Genomic DNA, 17,656 nt, shown 5'->3' with positions numbered 1-17,656 from the left:
GAGGGAGAGGGAGAGGGAGAGGGAGGGAGAAAGAGGAAGAGGAAGAGGAAAAGGAAAAGGAAAAAGAAAAAGAAAAGGAAAAGATAAGGAGGAGAGAAAGAGGGAGGGAGGGAGGGGAGGGGAAAGGAGGGGGAGGGAAGGAGGGAGACTATAGAATAAACAAAGCAATTCGAGCAATATGAATATGAATATCTGCTATTTCCAACAACTGACAAGAAAGGAAAGAATATAAAGCAATTTGTTTTCATTTTTAGACAGGGTCTTTCTATTCTAGAATTCTCTGTGTAGCTCAAGCTGGCTTCAAACTTGTGATCCTCCTGCCTCAGCCTTCCAACTATTCAGATTATAGGTATGCCTCACCATGCCCAGCCTCAGCATTTTTTAAAATTTACATGAGACAAAATTTCATATTAAACATATTTCATATATGGTAAAATAATTACTTATGATTCTATCTGGTTCTGAAACAACAAAAAAAAAATTATTCATAAGAAACTTTACAAGGCCACCAGGCTCAAAATAATGGCTGGAGTGATAGCTCAGAGGTTAAGAGCACTGGCTGTTCTTCTAGAGGTCCTGAGTTCAATTCCCAGCAACCACGTGGTGGCTCACAGCCATCTGTAATGAGATCTGGTGCCCTCTTCTCACACAAAGGCATACATACAGGCAGAACACTGTATATACACTAAATAATATCTTAAAGATTAACGGCTGATCACCAATACTGATATAAGTAACTTCTAAATTAACTTTACCAGCTAAAAAACTAGACAAGGCTCCCACTTTCCAAAAAGATTTATTACATATGTGATCCCTATCCCTGTAAGCAAAGAAGTATTCATGAGCTACAGTACATCAAGAACACAATTTGTTAATCTCACCTCGGGCCCATCCAACAACTATCATGACTATCCAGCCATTTCTGTAATAGCTATTAGCATGCGAGACTCCGCCTACTATTTTCCACGTTCGGGTCATTTCCTTCATTCCCGCAGCCAGGAACTGAATAGGTTGATATGAATAACCCTGGGAAACTAGGTCACGAGGGCAAAAGAATACAATATACCTGAAATTAAAATTTAAATATTTTAATATGTAAATAATATCAGAGGAATAGAAGTGAAAATCTTAGTCTCACCACTAACAACGTGGCATAACACAACCAAAGCAATTATCCATAGACGCTTGGAATAGGATTTCAAAAAGGCAGACTGGACACTGGATTGCTTTTTAAGTTACACTATACATATATATATATATATATATATATATATATATATCATGAGGAGGAGAAGCCACATACTTTGCAATGCTTTATACAATTTTTTTCATTCATCCATACAATATGAGAAAAAAGTTAGATACATAATTAATTAAGAGAAAGAAGCAAGTGCCTTACCAGTTCCAGCAGGTATGGGCTATGAGCATACGGTGTCTTTGTTCTTAGGGAAAAGGAGTTAGACAAACCAGCCTTTGGGCAAAAAAGCAAGAGTAGCATTTCAACTCCTACCAACATCTTGACCTGTGTCCCTTAGCTTATAGTGTAAGTTAAAAATCTATACAAAGACAGAGAGAACTCACACGGAAATAGGTTTATATTGTGGAAAATGTATTTTCATGCAGCTGAACGTATATTGAGTTCAATCTTTAATTTGATTGAATAAGCTTAGTTTTAGCCAATGAAGTTGTTGCTAATTTAATAATACAGCTGTTCTCTGGTGAACCATAGTTTTAAACTTTGTTTGTTCTTCAGCATCTCCTCAAATACTACCAATATTATTTACTAGAAAATACAGTTTTTTTCCCTCCATTCCTAATAGACAGTTTGGTATGTAGAGCACAATACATCTTCTAATGGAGTGATACAGAAAACATGGCACAGAAAAAAAATGTTTGGGCCGGGCAGTGATGGCACATGCCTTTAATCCCAGCACTTGGGAGGCAGAGGCAGGAGGATTTCTGAGTTTGAGGACAGCCTGGTCTACAGAGTGAGTTCCAGGACAGCCAGGGCTATACAGAGAAACCCTGTCTTGAAAAAAAACAAAACAAAAACAAAGAACAAAAAAAAATGTATTTTTGAAATCAAGTGTTAATTTTATTCTAATTCATGAGTCATAAACACAAAAACTTCACATGCATTTACCGAATATAAAATATTTGCCAACACTGCTCCTGAGACCAAATATGGAAGCAATGGTCAGCCACTACATTCCTTCTTACTCAAGGTCCCACTCACTGTACCACAGTCCACAGAATGTCTGTTTCATTTCATCTCAACTCAAGACAAGCGATGGCTCTGTACAGCTGATGCAGTTGGTTCTTACACCTCAAAGTAGCTCTTTATATACTGCTCCTTACTACATAAAATAAAGGCTACAGTGCTCATCATTGGATTACACTGGATGCTGGATGGTAGGAATCCTATCAACTCATCAATTTTATCAACTGTTCTCGAACCAAAAACTCATCACAATGAAAAATAGCTCTGAACTGAATAGTCTATTAGCATTCAATCTGGAGGCAAAATACAAAACATCAAAGAATCAATTAATTACAGAGTAAGGAATAAAATATCTGGAGACAATTTTAAGTAATCTGAAATAAGATGGTTTAAATTTTTTTACATTGACATATGATATTTTGAAAGTTTTAAATGTAGAAATGATTTATAAGAAGTTGGACAATGGAGAAAACAATCATACACACTTAAATAATGAAATGTGTGTGTGTGTGTGTGTATATATATATATATATATATATATATATATATATATATATATATATTCTTTTTTTTTTGAGACAGGGACTCACTTTGTAGACCAGGCTGTCCTGGAACTCAGAAATCTGCCTGCTTCTGCCTCCTGAGTGCTGGGATTAAAGGCAAATGAAACAGTGCTTTGGTATCTCTTATAGATTAGATAAAGAACAGATGCTATAGTTTTCTTTCAGCAGTAACTCACATTAAAAATGGCATGTTCAAAAGAACAAAACCAGTATTACAACAGCTCCATTTGTCTTCCCTATTTCCATCTATAACATGTGCTCAAACTTATTACACAACAGCAGCTTTTACATTCAACTATGCCATATTACAACACACAGTCTATAAGTTATAATTGTTGCTACTTCTGAGGCCTATGTTTTTATCCTTTTTAATCAGATATTTCTTTTTTTCTTTTGGTTTTTATTTTCTTTTTTAATATTTATTTATTTATTTTATGTATGTGAGTACACAGTAGCTGTACAGATGGTTGTGAGCCTTCATGTGGTTGTTGGGAATTGAATTTTTAGGACCTCTGCTCACTCCAGTCAACCCCGCTTGTTCCAGTCGACCCCCGCTCACTCAGGTCAACTCTGCACACTCAGGCCCAAAGATTTATTTATTATTTTACATAAGTACACTGTAGTTGTCTTCTGACACACCAGAAGAGGGAGTCAGATCTCATTATGGTTGTGAGCCACCATGTGGTTGCTGGGATTTGAACTCAAGACCTCTGTTAGAGCAGTCAGTGCTCTTACCCGCTGAGCTATCTCGTCAGCCCTCTCCTTTTGGTTTTTTCAAGACAGGTTTCTTTTGCAGTCCTGGCTGTCCTAAATCAGCTCTATAGACCAGGCTAGCCTCATCTGTCTGCCTCTACCTCCTGGGTGCTAGGATTAAAAGCACATGCCACCATTGCCCTGCATCAGGTATTTCTAAAGTACACCTAAAGCCTCACATATTAGTGAACCCCTGTGCCCACCTGAGTTGCCATGGGGCAAAAGGAACAGCCCTCTGTCATGCCCAACAGACTTACAAATGAGCATGGAAGACAAATGACTAAACCACTCCTGTTCTGCAATATAAGTTAGCTATATAACGTTCCTCTGATGAATTACTTGGAAATGTCATTAATTAAACAGCACATCTCTTCTGTAAAGATTGTAATTTCACCTTAAGTTTGTAATGTCCAAAAAACCATTACATTGTAAGTACCTAAAATATACACATAGATACATACACATATGTATACATACAGGAAAGGAAAAAGAAATGGAATGAGAAGATAATAATGGATTTCTCAGATACTTTTAAGTCCTGTGGGTCAGATTAATAAAAAGAGAAAAATGACAAAGAGTAAAAATTCATGTAAAATAGGACACGACCAATATAAACCAGTGTAAACAGGTCTTAAGATGGGAACAGAATTTAGGTTAGAACCAGGGGTCAAGCAGAAGGTGCTCTGCTGGGCTCATCACTGAGAACACTCCCTCACTTACCATCAACTCTCCCTGTCTACCTAAGGCAGTATCACTTAACTGGGCCAAATGGAACACAAACTACACCCAGGTTAGTCTACTGCAATAGCCCTGGTCTGCAGTTAGGACACCAAAAAAATGTCATGGATATAGCTTGAAAAAGACTATAAAACTGTGACTCTTATATTTCCCTCATTTAAATGTAATCTCCCTACAGAATGCTTGCAAGTTTAAGGAAAACATTCTGAGACATAAAAATCAATAGATAGAAAAATTATAAATTATGCACTGCCCCCATAAATGGCTTTTTAAAAAGACAACACAAATGAAAGTATGTGGACTTTTCAGACAACAGCTGTACACAGACAGAAACAAGTTCTTGTTTGTCTTTACCAGTAGATGGTGCTAACCCCCAGGCATGCTACCGTCCTAAAGCTGACCTTACTTGAATATATAATTCCCCAGATCGTTTGACTCTCAAAATCAGAAGCAAAGACTGAAATGTTATTCTAAATGTTAAAACTTTTCTAATTAAACAATAAGATACACTGTCTTGACTCCAGCATCACTTCTCATATTTAAGAGACTGTAAGGACAACACCTCTATTCCAGAGTTCAAAGCAATTCACTGCTTATGTACCAACTAAAAGATGAAATAATCACGGTTTAAATCTGGGCTCTTTATACTCGGGGTCTCCAATGCCTTGGCTAAGTCGTTAATTTCTTTGTGCCTTGTTGTCACACTCTGTTAAGGCTAAAGCAGTACTCACCACAGCTTCAAAAAGCCAGAATTGCAGGGCCCAGATATATTAACTAGTGACCTTCATCCAGTACAGAGCAAGCAAAATCCGAGTGTGAAGACTAACCGGGGAAGCATGGCACTGTGGCCATGAAACACTGGCAGCACACACACACCCTGGTTTAAAGGTGAGTAAGATCAAATGTAGGTGAGCACAGAACGGAACAGAATTAATTAGCAATGCCAGAATATCCTGATTTTGTAATATCCTTTGCCCAACAAATAACAGAATTCTTTAGATCTAGGTAAATTCCAAGTACTGCACATGTAACAGAGGCAAGATAAATAATAATGGCCTTGAATTTGAATCAGAGATAAATATTAGTATGAACTCAAGTCATTTTCTCTTTTTTTACCATAGCTCGGTTCAATGGACGTCCTAGCAGTGTCTCCAATGACTATTTCTCCCTAAAAGAAACTAAAACTAATTCCAGAAGAAAGGTATAAGAATCTTAAAATACCAAGAGGCAAGGAAGCCAATCCCAGGGCTGAAAAGGCTCCCACTGGCCAAAGATGGGACAATCAGTTTCAAATAATGACAAAAATTGTACTCTGTATAATCTCACAAGTCATCCTTTAATCTGAGTTCATACACAGGTCTGCTGCTGCTGCTGCTGCTGCTGCTGCTGCTGCTGCTGCTGCTGCTGCTGCTGCTGCTGCTAAACTCATCACCTTTGCAGGATGACCAGTAAGCAATCAACCCAGCCACAGCCCCGCCTGCCTCTCTGAACAGTACAACAAGCTCTACAAAAATCCGGCAAGTCAGAGTGCTGATAACTGCACGTGTGTGGCTGGAAAGGTAGGAGTCCGAGGAGCAGAGGCCATACATCACAGCAAAGAGGACAAAGGGAGGGAGACTGCAGGGACGGACAGTAGGTCATGAGAAAACTTGGGATGTGGTTCCTGAAATTATTGCACGTAGGAGTGACACACTGTAACTTATTTTAAGATAATCACTTCATCATTATGTGAGGAATAGATAGGGGGTAATGAAAAAAGCAACTAGCCCACTTAGGAAGTTACTGAAAGGCCAGGCCAGAAGTGGGAGAATTAGTACTTAATGCTAGAAACAGGAGAGATAACAGAATCTGGCTATCTTACTTTTACATAGTCTCAGCATTTACCAATATTAAACTAATCTAAAATGCTGGTAACTTTGTAAACTACCATTACAGAATGGAAGTCCTTCAGCAGTGCTTTTGGAGGACGATGCTGGGAGATGAGTAAGTCAGTCTACGACACAGGGCAGCTGCCATGCGTGGAGGCTCTACAGTCACACTTGTTCTGACTCTAGCCTTGACGCCTACCTAGACAGAAATTACGGGAACTGTTCCCTGGTCTCAATTTCCTCGCTGTCAAGTGGAAGTAGTAACAACAGCTGCCTCTGGTAGGAGGGTGAACAGAACACACTGGAAGGCAGGCTTAAGACTGGGGGAGGAGAGGGCAGGGGAGGGCAGGGAGGTTGGGAAGAAGGATGGGGAGTCGGCCAAAACTAAGCATGTATGAAAATGCCATAAGGAAACCTGTCACATGCAATCTAATTATTCTAATTTTTAAAGGGTTGGAGAGGTGGCTCAGCAGGTAACAATAGTGGCTGCTCTCACAGAATGCCTGGCTTCCTTTTTCAGCACCCACATGGTGGCTCACAATTATGTGTAATCTCAGTTCCAGGGTATTCAATGTCCTCTTCTGGCCCCTGAGGGGCCAGGCACATACATACATTTGTGTTAGACAGACAGACAGACAGACAGAGACATTCAAGCAAAACACCCATATACATGAAATAAAAATAAATACATCTTTAAAAACATAATTACAATAGCTACTTCACAGGACTCATAGTATGAAAATAAATATAAAGAATTTACCCAATATCTCATTCAATAGGTACTAGCTATGGAATGATTAACTCCACTCCACCCACTTTCCACAGCCAAAAGATATAAACTACTAAGAGAAAGAAAGTAGTGATTTTACTGAAAGCAAGCAACACTGTGAAAAGACTTTCCTGTTTAAGTCTGGTAGTATATTCTCTTCCATTCTCATTTGATAGAGTGAGTTATGATTTAGATACCAACTACTTGAGAGAGAAACTTGTAATTGTTGTTAGTAAAAAATCCTAATTTACCACCAGATTAGATTTTAAAAAACAAAAACACAGTAAAACTTGGAGTCCTCTTCACATGGAGGAGGCTTAGCCGGCAGAACAATTCAATGTAGTCAGTCATTCCATACCTGATTGTATAGCTTACAAATTTAATGGATGTTTGGAACAGTTGTAGATAAATTCAATATTTAGCTACAGATCAGAGAGATGCAACATATAGTTCCATAGCATTTAAGTAATTTTTTTCTCTTAAAGTCACCAGGAAAAGATTTTGTCAGGAAAAAAATTATAATAGCTACTTGTGGTGGTCTGAATATGCTTGGCCAGGGAGTGGCACTATTTGGAGGTGTGGCCTTGTTGGAGTAGGTGTGGCCTTGCTAGAGGAAGTTACTGTGGGCATGGCTTTAAGATCTTCATCCTGGCTTCCTGGAAGTTAGTCTTCTCCCATTGTCCTTCAGAACAAGAGACAGAACTCTCAACTCCTCCAGCCCCACATCTGCCTAGACACTGCCATGCTCCCACCTTGATGATAATGGACCAAACCTCTGAACCTGTAAGCCAGCCCCAATTGAATGTTGTCCTTTATAAGACTTGCCTTGACCATGGTGTCTGTCCACAGCAGTAAAGCCCTAACTAATATATACTACTTCACAGGACTTATGCTGTAATATGAAAATGAGTCTTAGCTGGAACATAATTCTAATTCAATAATTACTAGCTATCAAGTGAGTAACCCACCCACCTACTTTCCACAGCCACAGGTTTCCTCTACCACTTTACCATTACTACTATTATTGTAACATCCATACCTGTTTGTAACGACTTAATACATTCACAATTATTATAATAAAATGAATTTTTGGTTATTTTCTCACTGTGTTGTATGTGCATGATGCGCAGAGGGCTGCATGCCACAGTAAACATGTGGAAGCCAAGAGGCTTCTCTGGGCAGCTAATTCTCTCCTTCCAGCTTTGTGTGAGTTCAAGAACTAGAACTCAGGTTGCCAGGTTTGAATGGCTAGCTCCTTTACCCACTGCGCCCTCTCACCAACCCCAGGAAGAATGAATTCTAAACGTTCCTTATATATTAAATTGATAGTGTTTTTAAATAGAAAGCATAGTTTACTTTAAATAAAACAAAGCATGTTGATTAGAATCAATAGTCAATATATTTTAACTTAATTAATCAATCGTGTTAAGAACCATCTAAACCTGCATGAAGAAGAATCCAAGCCAATTCCTAGTATCATTTTCCAAATTCATGTTTAAAGATGTCAGAGGCTTGGGGCTGGAGAGATGGCTCAGAGGTTAAGAGCACTGACTGCTCTTTTGAAGGTCCTGAGTTCAATTCCCAGCAACCACATAGTAGCTCACAACCATCTGTAATAAGATCTGACTCCCTCTTCTGGAGTGTCTGAAGACAGCTACAGTGTACTTACATATACAATAAATAAACCGTTTAAAAAAAAAAAAAAAGCTGTCAGAAGCCTTTAACCCCATCACTGGGGAGGCAGAGGCAGGTAGAGCTCTATGAGCTGGAGGGCAGCCTGGCGAACATACTGAGCTTCAGGACAGCCAAGGCTACACAGTGAGACTCTGAACCTGTCTGTCTGTCTGTCTGTTTATCTATCTATAAATAAATAAACAAGCAAATAATGAAGCCAACAAAGAAGAAGACAAGTCAAGAAAAGCTTGGACTTTTTGTTTAGTTGTTCACATTTACATTTTTTAGAATGTCATAATTCTATCTAAGTTTATTTCACAAAACAAAATATTTGGGCCAATATTTGATGTTCTCTAATGTTAAAATGTTTCCACAAACACTAAAAACAATTTCCACTGGGAGAAGATAAGAGGAGGAAGGGGAAGAGGCAAACTTTGCACTTAAAAACCTTTGGCGCTATTCGGGTTCATTCATTGCACATGCATTAACTTAAGGACATAAAAAAGGTTAAAGGAAAAAGATCCATTTTACAGCAACCTATTAAACAATTCTTTAAAGATCTCATAATGTAGCCTAAGGGCAACTTACCAGATTGAAGATGCCAGTAAAATATTAGTGTGGTTTGTAAGAAACTTCAATGGAGACTCTGCAAGCAGTATACAGGATAAAATTCCTCCACCAAAGCAATGGAGCATAGCACTCAGCCAGCTAGACAGGGGGTTATTCCAGGCCACAGCCACTGCTCCTGAAAGGACGGAGTAAAACACGCTCTGAGACCACTGCATAGGTGCCAGGAAGCACTAAGCACCCAATACACTAGAGAAATAAAGCGTTTGTTTGTTTATTTCCAGCAAATCATATTCACAAGTGTGCTCATCATGGGCATTTGAATCAGTATTCTCTTTAGTCACGGGCTTTACTGTTTGGGGTGTGGGGAGATGGGAGAATGTAGGTGTGGCTACAGGTATATGCAGGTATGTTGGGAGGGCACATGGAGGTCAGAGGTGATGTCAGGATCTTTCCTCGATCGCGTCCCCACATTCATTTTAGAAACAGGGACTTGCCAGCACCTAACGCTCGCTGCCTTGGTTAAACTGACAGGCCAGTGAGCCTCCAGGAATTGCTAGGTTCTGGGCATGTGTTACTTTAATTGGCTTTTATTTGTGTTATGGAGATCCAAAGTCAGCTCTTCATGCTTGTGCAGCAAGTCCTTTATCCACTGAGTCCTCTAACCCCAAAACAACAGAGTTTTCTTCTGTCTTCTACATTTTTTTTTTTACGCAGGGCACTACATAACCTTGGCTGGCCTGGAACTCTCTACGTAGAAAACACTAGTCTCATACTAGAAACTAGGGATCAATCCACCTATCTCGTCCGCCCTTCTGAATGCTGGAATGAAAGGTATATATCAGTATGCCTGGCTCTCTACCTGATTTTTAGAGACAAGGTCACTCCCTGGCTGGTGAGCAAGCCCCTGGGACCTCTTCCATCCTTCCAGATCCCGAGTTACAGGAGCATATAGTCCCATCCATGCCCAGCTTTAATAGGGGCTAGGGACATGAACTCAGGTCTCCACGTCTGCACAGCAGGCGCCTGACCCACTCAGCATCTCACAGCCCCGAGGTATTGTTTAATGACTGATTCTGACATCCTTAAAATATCATCCAAGTTTGTTTTACCAGTTCCCTAGTAATAGATTGCTTATTTAAAACGGGTCCCACTTAGTGTTTCCTTCTACCCCAAATCTTACTGTGAGCATTCCAAAACAATGTGTCAATGGAATATATTAAGAAAGGTTGGAGACCAGTGAAATGGCTCAATGGGTAAAGACTTGCTACCAAGCCTGATAAACTATGTTTGATCCCTAGGTCAGACATTGTGGATGGAGAGAGTCAAATCCCACCAGTTGTCTTTGAACAACAGAGAGAGAGAGAGAGAGAGAGAGAGAGAGAGAGAGAGAGAGAGAGAGAGAGAGAGAGAGAGAGAGAGAGAGAGAGAGAGAAAGTGTAATTAATTTTTTTAAAAAAAAGTTGGGCCAGTCAGATGGCTCAGTGGGTAAAGGTTCACATACAACCCTGACAGTCTGAGTTCAGCCCCAGAATCCATGTAAAGATGTGAGGAGAGGAGAGAATCAACCCCACAAAGCTCTTCTCTGACCTGCACACATCTGCTGCGTGGTACCCTACCACTACCAATAATGAAATCAATTTTTTGGTGTTTTGTTTTGTTAAGGAAAGGTTTATAACCTTAACTACTTTAGAAAGCATAAGTGGCTACAGTAGACAAACTAAGCTTTCAACATATCAGACTGGAAATAAGGAACAAACTCAGATGTCAAACATAATGGAGAGGGAGGGTTGATAGCTAAGAGCATGTACCGCTTCTAATGGCTGAATTTGGCTGTCAACCTGACTACAGCACGAATCAACTAAAACCCAAGCAGCTGGGCCTGCCTGTGAGAAATGTTCCTGATTGGATCATCTGAAGTGAGATGTTCCATACTAAGCATGATACTGTTGTACCTCCAAATGTGTGTGTGTGTGTGTGTGTGTGTGTGTGAATGTATGTGTATGTGTGAATGTGTGTGTATGTGTGTGAGAGTGTGTGTGTGAATGTATGTGTGTGTGTGAATGTGTGTATATGTGTGTGTGAGTGTGTGTGTGTGTATGTGTGTGTGAGAGTGTGTGTGTGAATGTGTGTATGTGTGTGTGAGTGTGTGTGTTTAAGAAGGTGGGTAGATTGACAGCTAGTTAATGTATAGATAATCTATCTTAAAGAGCATACAGACCTGTTCAGTATCTTCTCTTGCAGTGGTGACTGAGCACCATGCTGATCAGTCAGCACAATAAATAAGTGTCCTTTCATCTGTTCCTTTTGGTCAGTGAGCACTCACTAACCACTGAATAATGCTACACTGAAACACCTAGGGCTAACAGCAGTCTAGACAGCTTAAGCATGCTGAGCACAGAACTAAGGTACCTAGAAACACTCTGGCTCTAGCACCTTCTCCTGTGTTAACACTTAATTGAGAGCTTTCCACCTCTGAAATACGAGCACTGCTACTGCCCAGCTACACGGGAGGATGTGTGTTAGGGGGAAGACCCCACCTCACAGCAGCATTGTAAGGATCAACAGCAAAAGGACATTTTGAGCGCTCTATGAGAGAGTCTGAGTCTGGCACATAGTAAGCAATAGGTTATTTTATCACCACACAAGAAAATTAGGAGAAAAGAGCAAAATTGCCCTTTTCCATGTCCCTACTATTCAGTCAGTCACACTTGTCCCTGAGAAGTGACTTTATCTATTCTTCTAGGCTCTTTATACAGCCATTATATATACATTCCTGAGTGCAGTCTTGTGTGCACTCACACCCTCCTTTCCCCTCCCTTCCTCTTCCCATCCTTTTTACTGCCTGGCACACACAGGCATGCCCTGGTTAGCAGTAGAGATGAGCTCTCAGAATGGAAGCTCTACCTGAATGAGATTGTAAGGATGGCCTGGGGCCATCACCATGACGATACATTCCTAAAGTAACTGACTACTTCTGATAAGATCACATTTAGAGTGTTTTTCTAACAAAAATTAGTATTACCTTTATCCTGCACTCAGCATTCACTGGCTAACAAGAGGGCCCATATTCATGCAGATTTCCCTTTACCCATCAAAACAATACGAATCAAATGTACTAAGTGCTTATTCATTTCTCATGAAGCCTAGCAAATAACATTTCTCACAATTCAACGTACTCACTGCATTTAAGATACCATCGGAGTCTTGATCTTGTCATAGCTCAGTTTAAGACTTAATAATCTCTGAGATTTTAAAGGAGACCTGAGTAAGGAATAGCTACTCTAAACCTGTTCATATGACCAAAAAAAAAGTGAAATAGTTCAAAGCATTTAAGCATTAAAACTATGCTACCATTAGCTTCCCTTACTGAGTGTTAACCACAATTCACTATTTGGAGCCACAGATGTGTGTGTGTGTGTGTGTGTGTTGTTGTGTATGGGTATTATATGTGTGTGGATACACATGTACATGGGTGTGTGTGAACATGTGTGTACATGTATATGGAAACTCACGGTTGACATGGTATCTTCCTCAATTTCCACCATTTTATTTATTGAGGCAGGGTCTCTGGCTGAACCCTGGTTCACCGATTCCAGCGAGGCTAGCAAGCCTCAAAGATCCCCTGCCCTGCCCCAGCACCGGGGTTACAGGCGGCTGGCACGCCTGCCTGGCTTTTACATGGGTTCTAGGAATGCAAACTCCTTTCTTATGCTTTTATTGCAAGTGCTTTGTGCACATTTCCCTAGCCCCAAATTACTTCATTTTTAGCATACATTTAGAAGGTAGAGAAAAAACTCTCCGTCCTACCTTAAGATATTTCAAATATGCTACCAACAGAATTATTTTCCAAAAAATTCTTTGCAAAAGCTGTCACACCACAACCTAAATTGAATTTCAGGTACAAAGTAGCTGAAATAGAAATAATCACATATGAACTTTAATATCAAATACTTCCAAGTGAGCTGTGATGGACAGCTAGAGGAAGATGCGACAGGCAAATGGCCCAAGAACTGAATGAGGCAACGCTACCACACAGCCTCCTAGAACTGGAAAGGCACAGGGGAGTGGCTGTGCTGGGAAGGGCAGTGTTCAGAGACATGCAGAGTAGCCCAGTCATACGACCAGGTTACAGTAAGCCCTTTGCAGCTCACAGGAGGAGATTGCGTTTCCCTCTAACTAATGAACCCAGGAGCTGGCAAACTGCTTATATTGGTTAGATGTAAGTATTTGAGACACTGTGGGCTATACAGTGTCTGTTCAATCATCCAGCTCCAATTTGGCAAAAAGCAGTCATAGATGATGTGTAATGGAGTGAAAACACTACATTCCAACAAGACTTATTTTTACTAAGAATGAAAGCTAAACATCACATCAGAAGGCACTTCTACGAACTCACCTAGAATCACACATACAAAATCCCAAATGAACCTGCAGACTGTGCCTGAAACAGCATCACTAACTTGGCTATAACAAGGCCTGGCAGCATTCTTCAGGGGACAGCAAACACGACCTTCTATGTTGTTCTCAGCCTAGTGCCAGGTCAGTAGTGTGCACCTCTTTTTGAGAACCACTACATAGTTTTGTTTGTTTGTTTGTTTGTTTGTTTGTGTATTTTGTAATTTTTAAAACAAGTCCATAATTGTAACGAGCATATTTCTCTCAGGTGTCTGCTCTCACCTTTGTATTCCCCCTCTTCCTGGCAGAACTCTAGATATTTTCAGAACAGTTAACATCCAGCTGCCAAGGGGTTCCAATGGCATCCAGAAAGGAGCATGAGAGTGACCCGGCTTTCTTAGAGCTTCTGTCTGAGGTCATTAAGTATCTGAATGAATACTAACAAGTATTTATTTTGGTCTTTCTCCTATAGTTCATTAAAAATGGAGGGGGGGAGTTGGGGAGATAGGGCTTGCTTTGCAAGCATAAGGACCTGAGTTTAATCCCCAGAATTCACTGAAGAAAACAAAGTGGGTGATGTAGGTTGGAGATGGGTAGGTCCCTTGCTGGCCATCCTCAGGATCAGTGAGTTCCAAGCAACAGTGAGACACTGACACAAAAAAGCAGAAGCAGCTTCAGAAACCAGACCTGATGTTGACCACTGGCTTGCACACACACACACACACACACACACACACACACACACACGAGGGGACAGGAGAGAGACAGAGAAGGAACACAAACACAAAAGCAAAAAGGAACAAAAAGGAGGCTGGGGAAATGGCTTAGAATACAAAATACCTGCCTTGCAAGCACAAACAGCTGACTTTGATCCCTAGAACCATGGAAAAGAAGAAGAGCCAGGGCCAGTGATACAACATCCCAGCACTAGTGAGGGAGACGCCTACAGCCATGGGACTCAGCCCAGGTCACTGAGAGGCTCAGTCTCAAACAGGGGCTAGGGTGAGGTGGCTGGAAGGCATTCCTGAAGAAAAAACGGCCAAGCTCATCCTGTGGCCTCCACATGCACAACCACTGTGGTGGTCTGAACAAGAACGCCCCCAAGATACTTGATTCTCAGTTTGTGACACTATTTGGAAAGGTTAGCAAGCTTTGCTGGAGGAAATATATCCCTGGGATGGGCTTTTGAGATTTTTATAAACACACATACACACACACACCTGCCTTCTTGTGTGTTAATGCAGACAGCTTCCTGCTCCCACCATGGACTGTAACCTTAATTTTTTTCAAATCCTATTTTTAATGATGGTTTGGTTCACAGGTTAGCAGGCAGAGGCAGCTCAGACCAGTCACAAACACTTCATCGACACACCAGCAGTCCAGTTTGGTAAAGTCAGGTTAGCAACAGCAGTGACGCAACCTAGCAGAGAAAGCCAAGCCTCAGCCTTGGCTTGAGTCAGCAGGAGGGACCCAGAAGGACACCAGGGGAAATTCTTGGCTGTTTCTCTCTCTGGAAAGCAAAGATCAGTGAAGACACAAGACCCACAAGTGTTGCACAGCTAGCTGTACCAACAACCTAGCTCCACCTCTGTAACTGCCCGTCGAGTCCTATTTATACTCTCCAAACATCATGTGTCCTCAGCCTCAGCACGGATCTTGCCTCAGCATACGTGTCTGTCTCAGCTGACATCACACTACCAATCAGCCCGAGTCTGCAGAAGGGGCGAGAAGCTGCAGTATACCAGCAGAAGTTTTTTGGTTCGTTTCTCTCTATGGCATCCCGACAAATGCAGCTCAACTATGCAATGTTAGGTGGACCAATACATGCGTGTTGTGAGCAAAGAATCCTTCATTGCATGTCCTTTCACAGGCTTGCTTTAGCAGAACATCATCTCTCCTGTGACTGCTTCATCGAAAGATTCCTTCACAAGTCCACCTTGGCCTTTCACACCTGTGTCCACTTAAATGAAACGTCCCTTCATGTGTTTGCCCCAGCAAAACACCATCCAACCAACTTTCCAAAGAACCCTTACATTTCCACTTCAATGGACTCTCATCTCTCACCTGCTTTTTGTCAGAGAAACGGGAAAGCAGCTGGTCCACTCACTCACACACACACACACACACACACACACACACACACACACACAAGCACCTGCGTACACAAACTTCTGAGTGGTGAGCGTAGTGCCTCGATTGTCCACAGAGGCTCTGGTATTTGACTGTTTGGTCACCTGCTGTGGTGCTGTGGGGTGGGCAGTGTGGCCCTGATGAAGAATTCGTCACTAGAAGCAGGTTGTAAGAGCTTCCAGTTTACTGCCACTGCTCTGGGCTTCCACTGGAAGACGTAAGCTCTTCCTGTCCTGGTCCCGCCATCATGTCCACCTGCTGCCATACTGTGCCTGTCATTATGGATTCTAACCCTCTGCATCCAAAGCCAAAATAAATGCTTTCTTCTATAAATTACCTTTGTCTTGATGTTTTTATCGATCACAGCAACAGAAAAATAAGTAATATAAGTTACACATGGTTTATCATCAAAATGATCTTTTAAATTTTATCCTGTAAGCAACTAGAGCTGACAAAATTTGTGACTGACACAATTCAAGAAGTTTTAAATCAATTTTTAATATGGTAGGAAGCATAGATACACAGAACTGCTATGTGGTTATTTCCCCAATTCCTTAATGTGTAACTAGAATAAATAGACTTGGCGACTGGCACAATCCCCATGTTGACCCATACATCATTATGGTAGGAAGGATCAAGTAAGAACCCATATAGATTCTTCTCCTCACCAATGTATTTAAAAACATGCACACACACACACACACACACAGAGAGAGAGAGAGAGAGAGAGAGAGAGAGAGAGAGAGAGAGAGGCGATGCCTTAACTAATGGTTTGAAAAACAAAGAGATGGTGAGCACATGGCTCAGTCATTAGGTCTTTGTATGAGCAGCTAGCTCCTGGTGATGGGATAGAACTCATCCTATAGACAGGTAGTAGCTCTGGTGGCAGCTAGCATCTATAATGCAGTATTTACTGGATCAGAGTAATGCAACTTGTAATCTAGTGGTCAAATGCTTTTTTCTCTATACTAATTTAAAGGGGTGGGGGGGAAAGGCAGAAGCACTTCACTTCACTAACCACACCATTCTTTAGGTCTATGTTAACTTTCCAACATGTTCCACAGACAATGATCTTATTGGGCATTTACACAACATCACATGTCTTCCTACATAGATACATTATTCTGAATATGATTTAAAAAAAAAAAAAAGCATTTTATCCCAGCACTTGGAAGGAAGAGGCAGATGGATCTTTATGAGTTCGAGGCCAGCCTGGTCAACACAGGGAGTTCCAGGACAGCCAGGGCTACATAGAGACACCTGTTTTCTTTTTTTGAAAGCAAAAGAAAAAAGAAAAGAAACAAAACAAAACAAACAAAAACCAACCAACCAACCAACCAACAAAATCAAAACCAAAGTCCCAGATACATGCAAATCAGAGTGTGACGTTAAGCTCTACTCCGGGGCTTCTGCTATCTGTTTGGAGTCTAGTCAGATGACTAAAAACATAGTTATTTTAACAGAGACTCTTTAATATAAAGAATGAAATACATATAGAACTGTCAACGAAGCAGTTGAAAAGCAAAGGTAAATACAATGTAGGAGAGGTATAAGCTTCACAAAGCAGTTACTATTCTGGGGGATCAAAGAATAAGTTGAAATTATTAAAATTTAGAGACATAAAGAAAAATCTCTTTAGAGCCAAAACTGGGACCCCTAAGGAGGAGACAGTAGCTGGTGTTCAATCCACCCCACTAACTGTACAAACAGAATGCTAACTTTAAATCCTCCCCCATGCTACCCACCCATGATTGGGAGAATTCAGCCGCTGGTCTCTGACTTCCTGCCACAGGCTTCCTACCACAACACTCTCAACATCGATACATAGAAGCTCAGGTCTGAGCACAGTTCCTTCTGTTCACTGCCCACACCCCCACCACCACCACTGCCACGACCACCACCATCACCACCCTGCCGAAAAAGAAAGATATTCAAGCAATAACTCTAAGTCTCTAACCTAAGTCTCTAAACTCAG

At 41.0% G+C, this 17,656-nt stretch overlaps 1 protein-coding gene across 1 annotated transcript in view; it reads right to left on the bottom strand.

The window, feature by feature from the left end:
* The window catches only part of Tmem38b (transmembrane protein 38B), a 40,319-nt gene that overhangs the window by 11,817 nt on the left and 10,846 nt on the right, over positions 1 to 17,656 (bottom strand). Inside the window, exons 2-3 of the mRNA XM_021200643.2 lie at positions 9,175 to 9,331; positions 882 to 1,066 (exon numbers count right to left, since the gene is read on the bottom strand). Coding sequence (XP_021056302.1) covers positions 882 to 1,066; positions 9,175 to 9,331 — 342 coding nt within the window. The remainder of the gene's footprint in view (positions 1 to 881; positions 1,067 to 9,174; positions 9,332 to 17,656) is intronic.

Source organism: Mus pahari, chromosome 6, assembly GCF_900095145.1.
Source record: "Mus pahari chromosome 6, PAHARI_EIJ_v1.1, whole genome shotgun sequence".
Classification (NCBI taxonomy): domain Eukaryota; kingdom Metazoa; phylum Chordata; class Mammalia; order Rodentia; family Muridae; genus Mus; species Mus pahari.
This window is presented reverse-complemented; position numbering and strand designations above follow the sequence as displayed.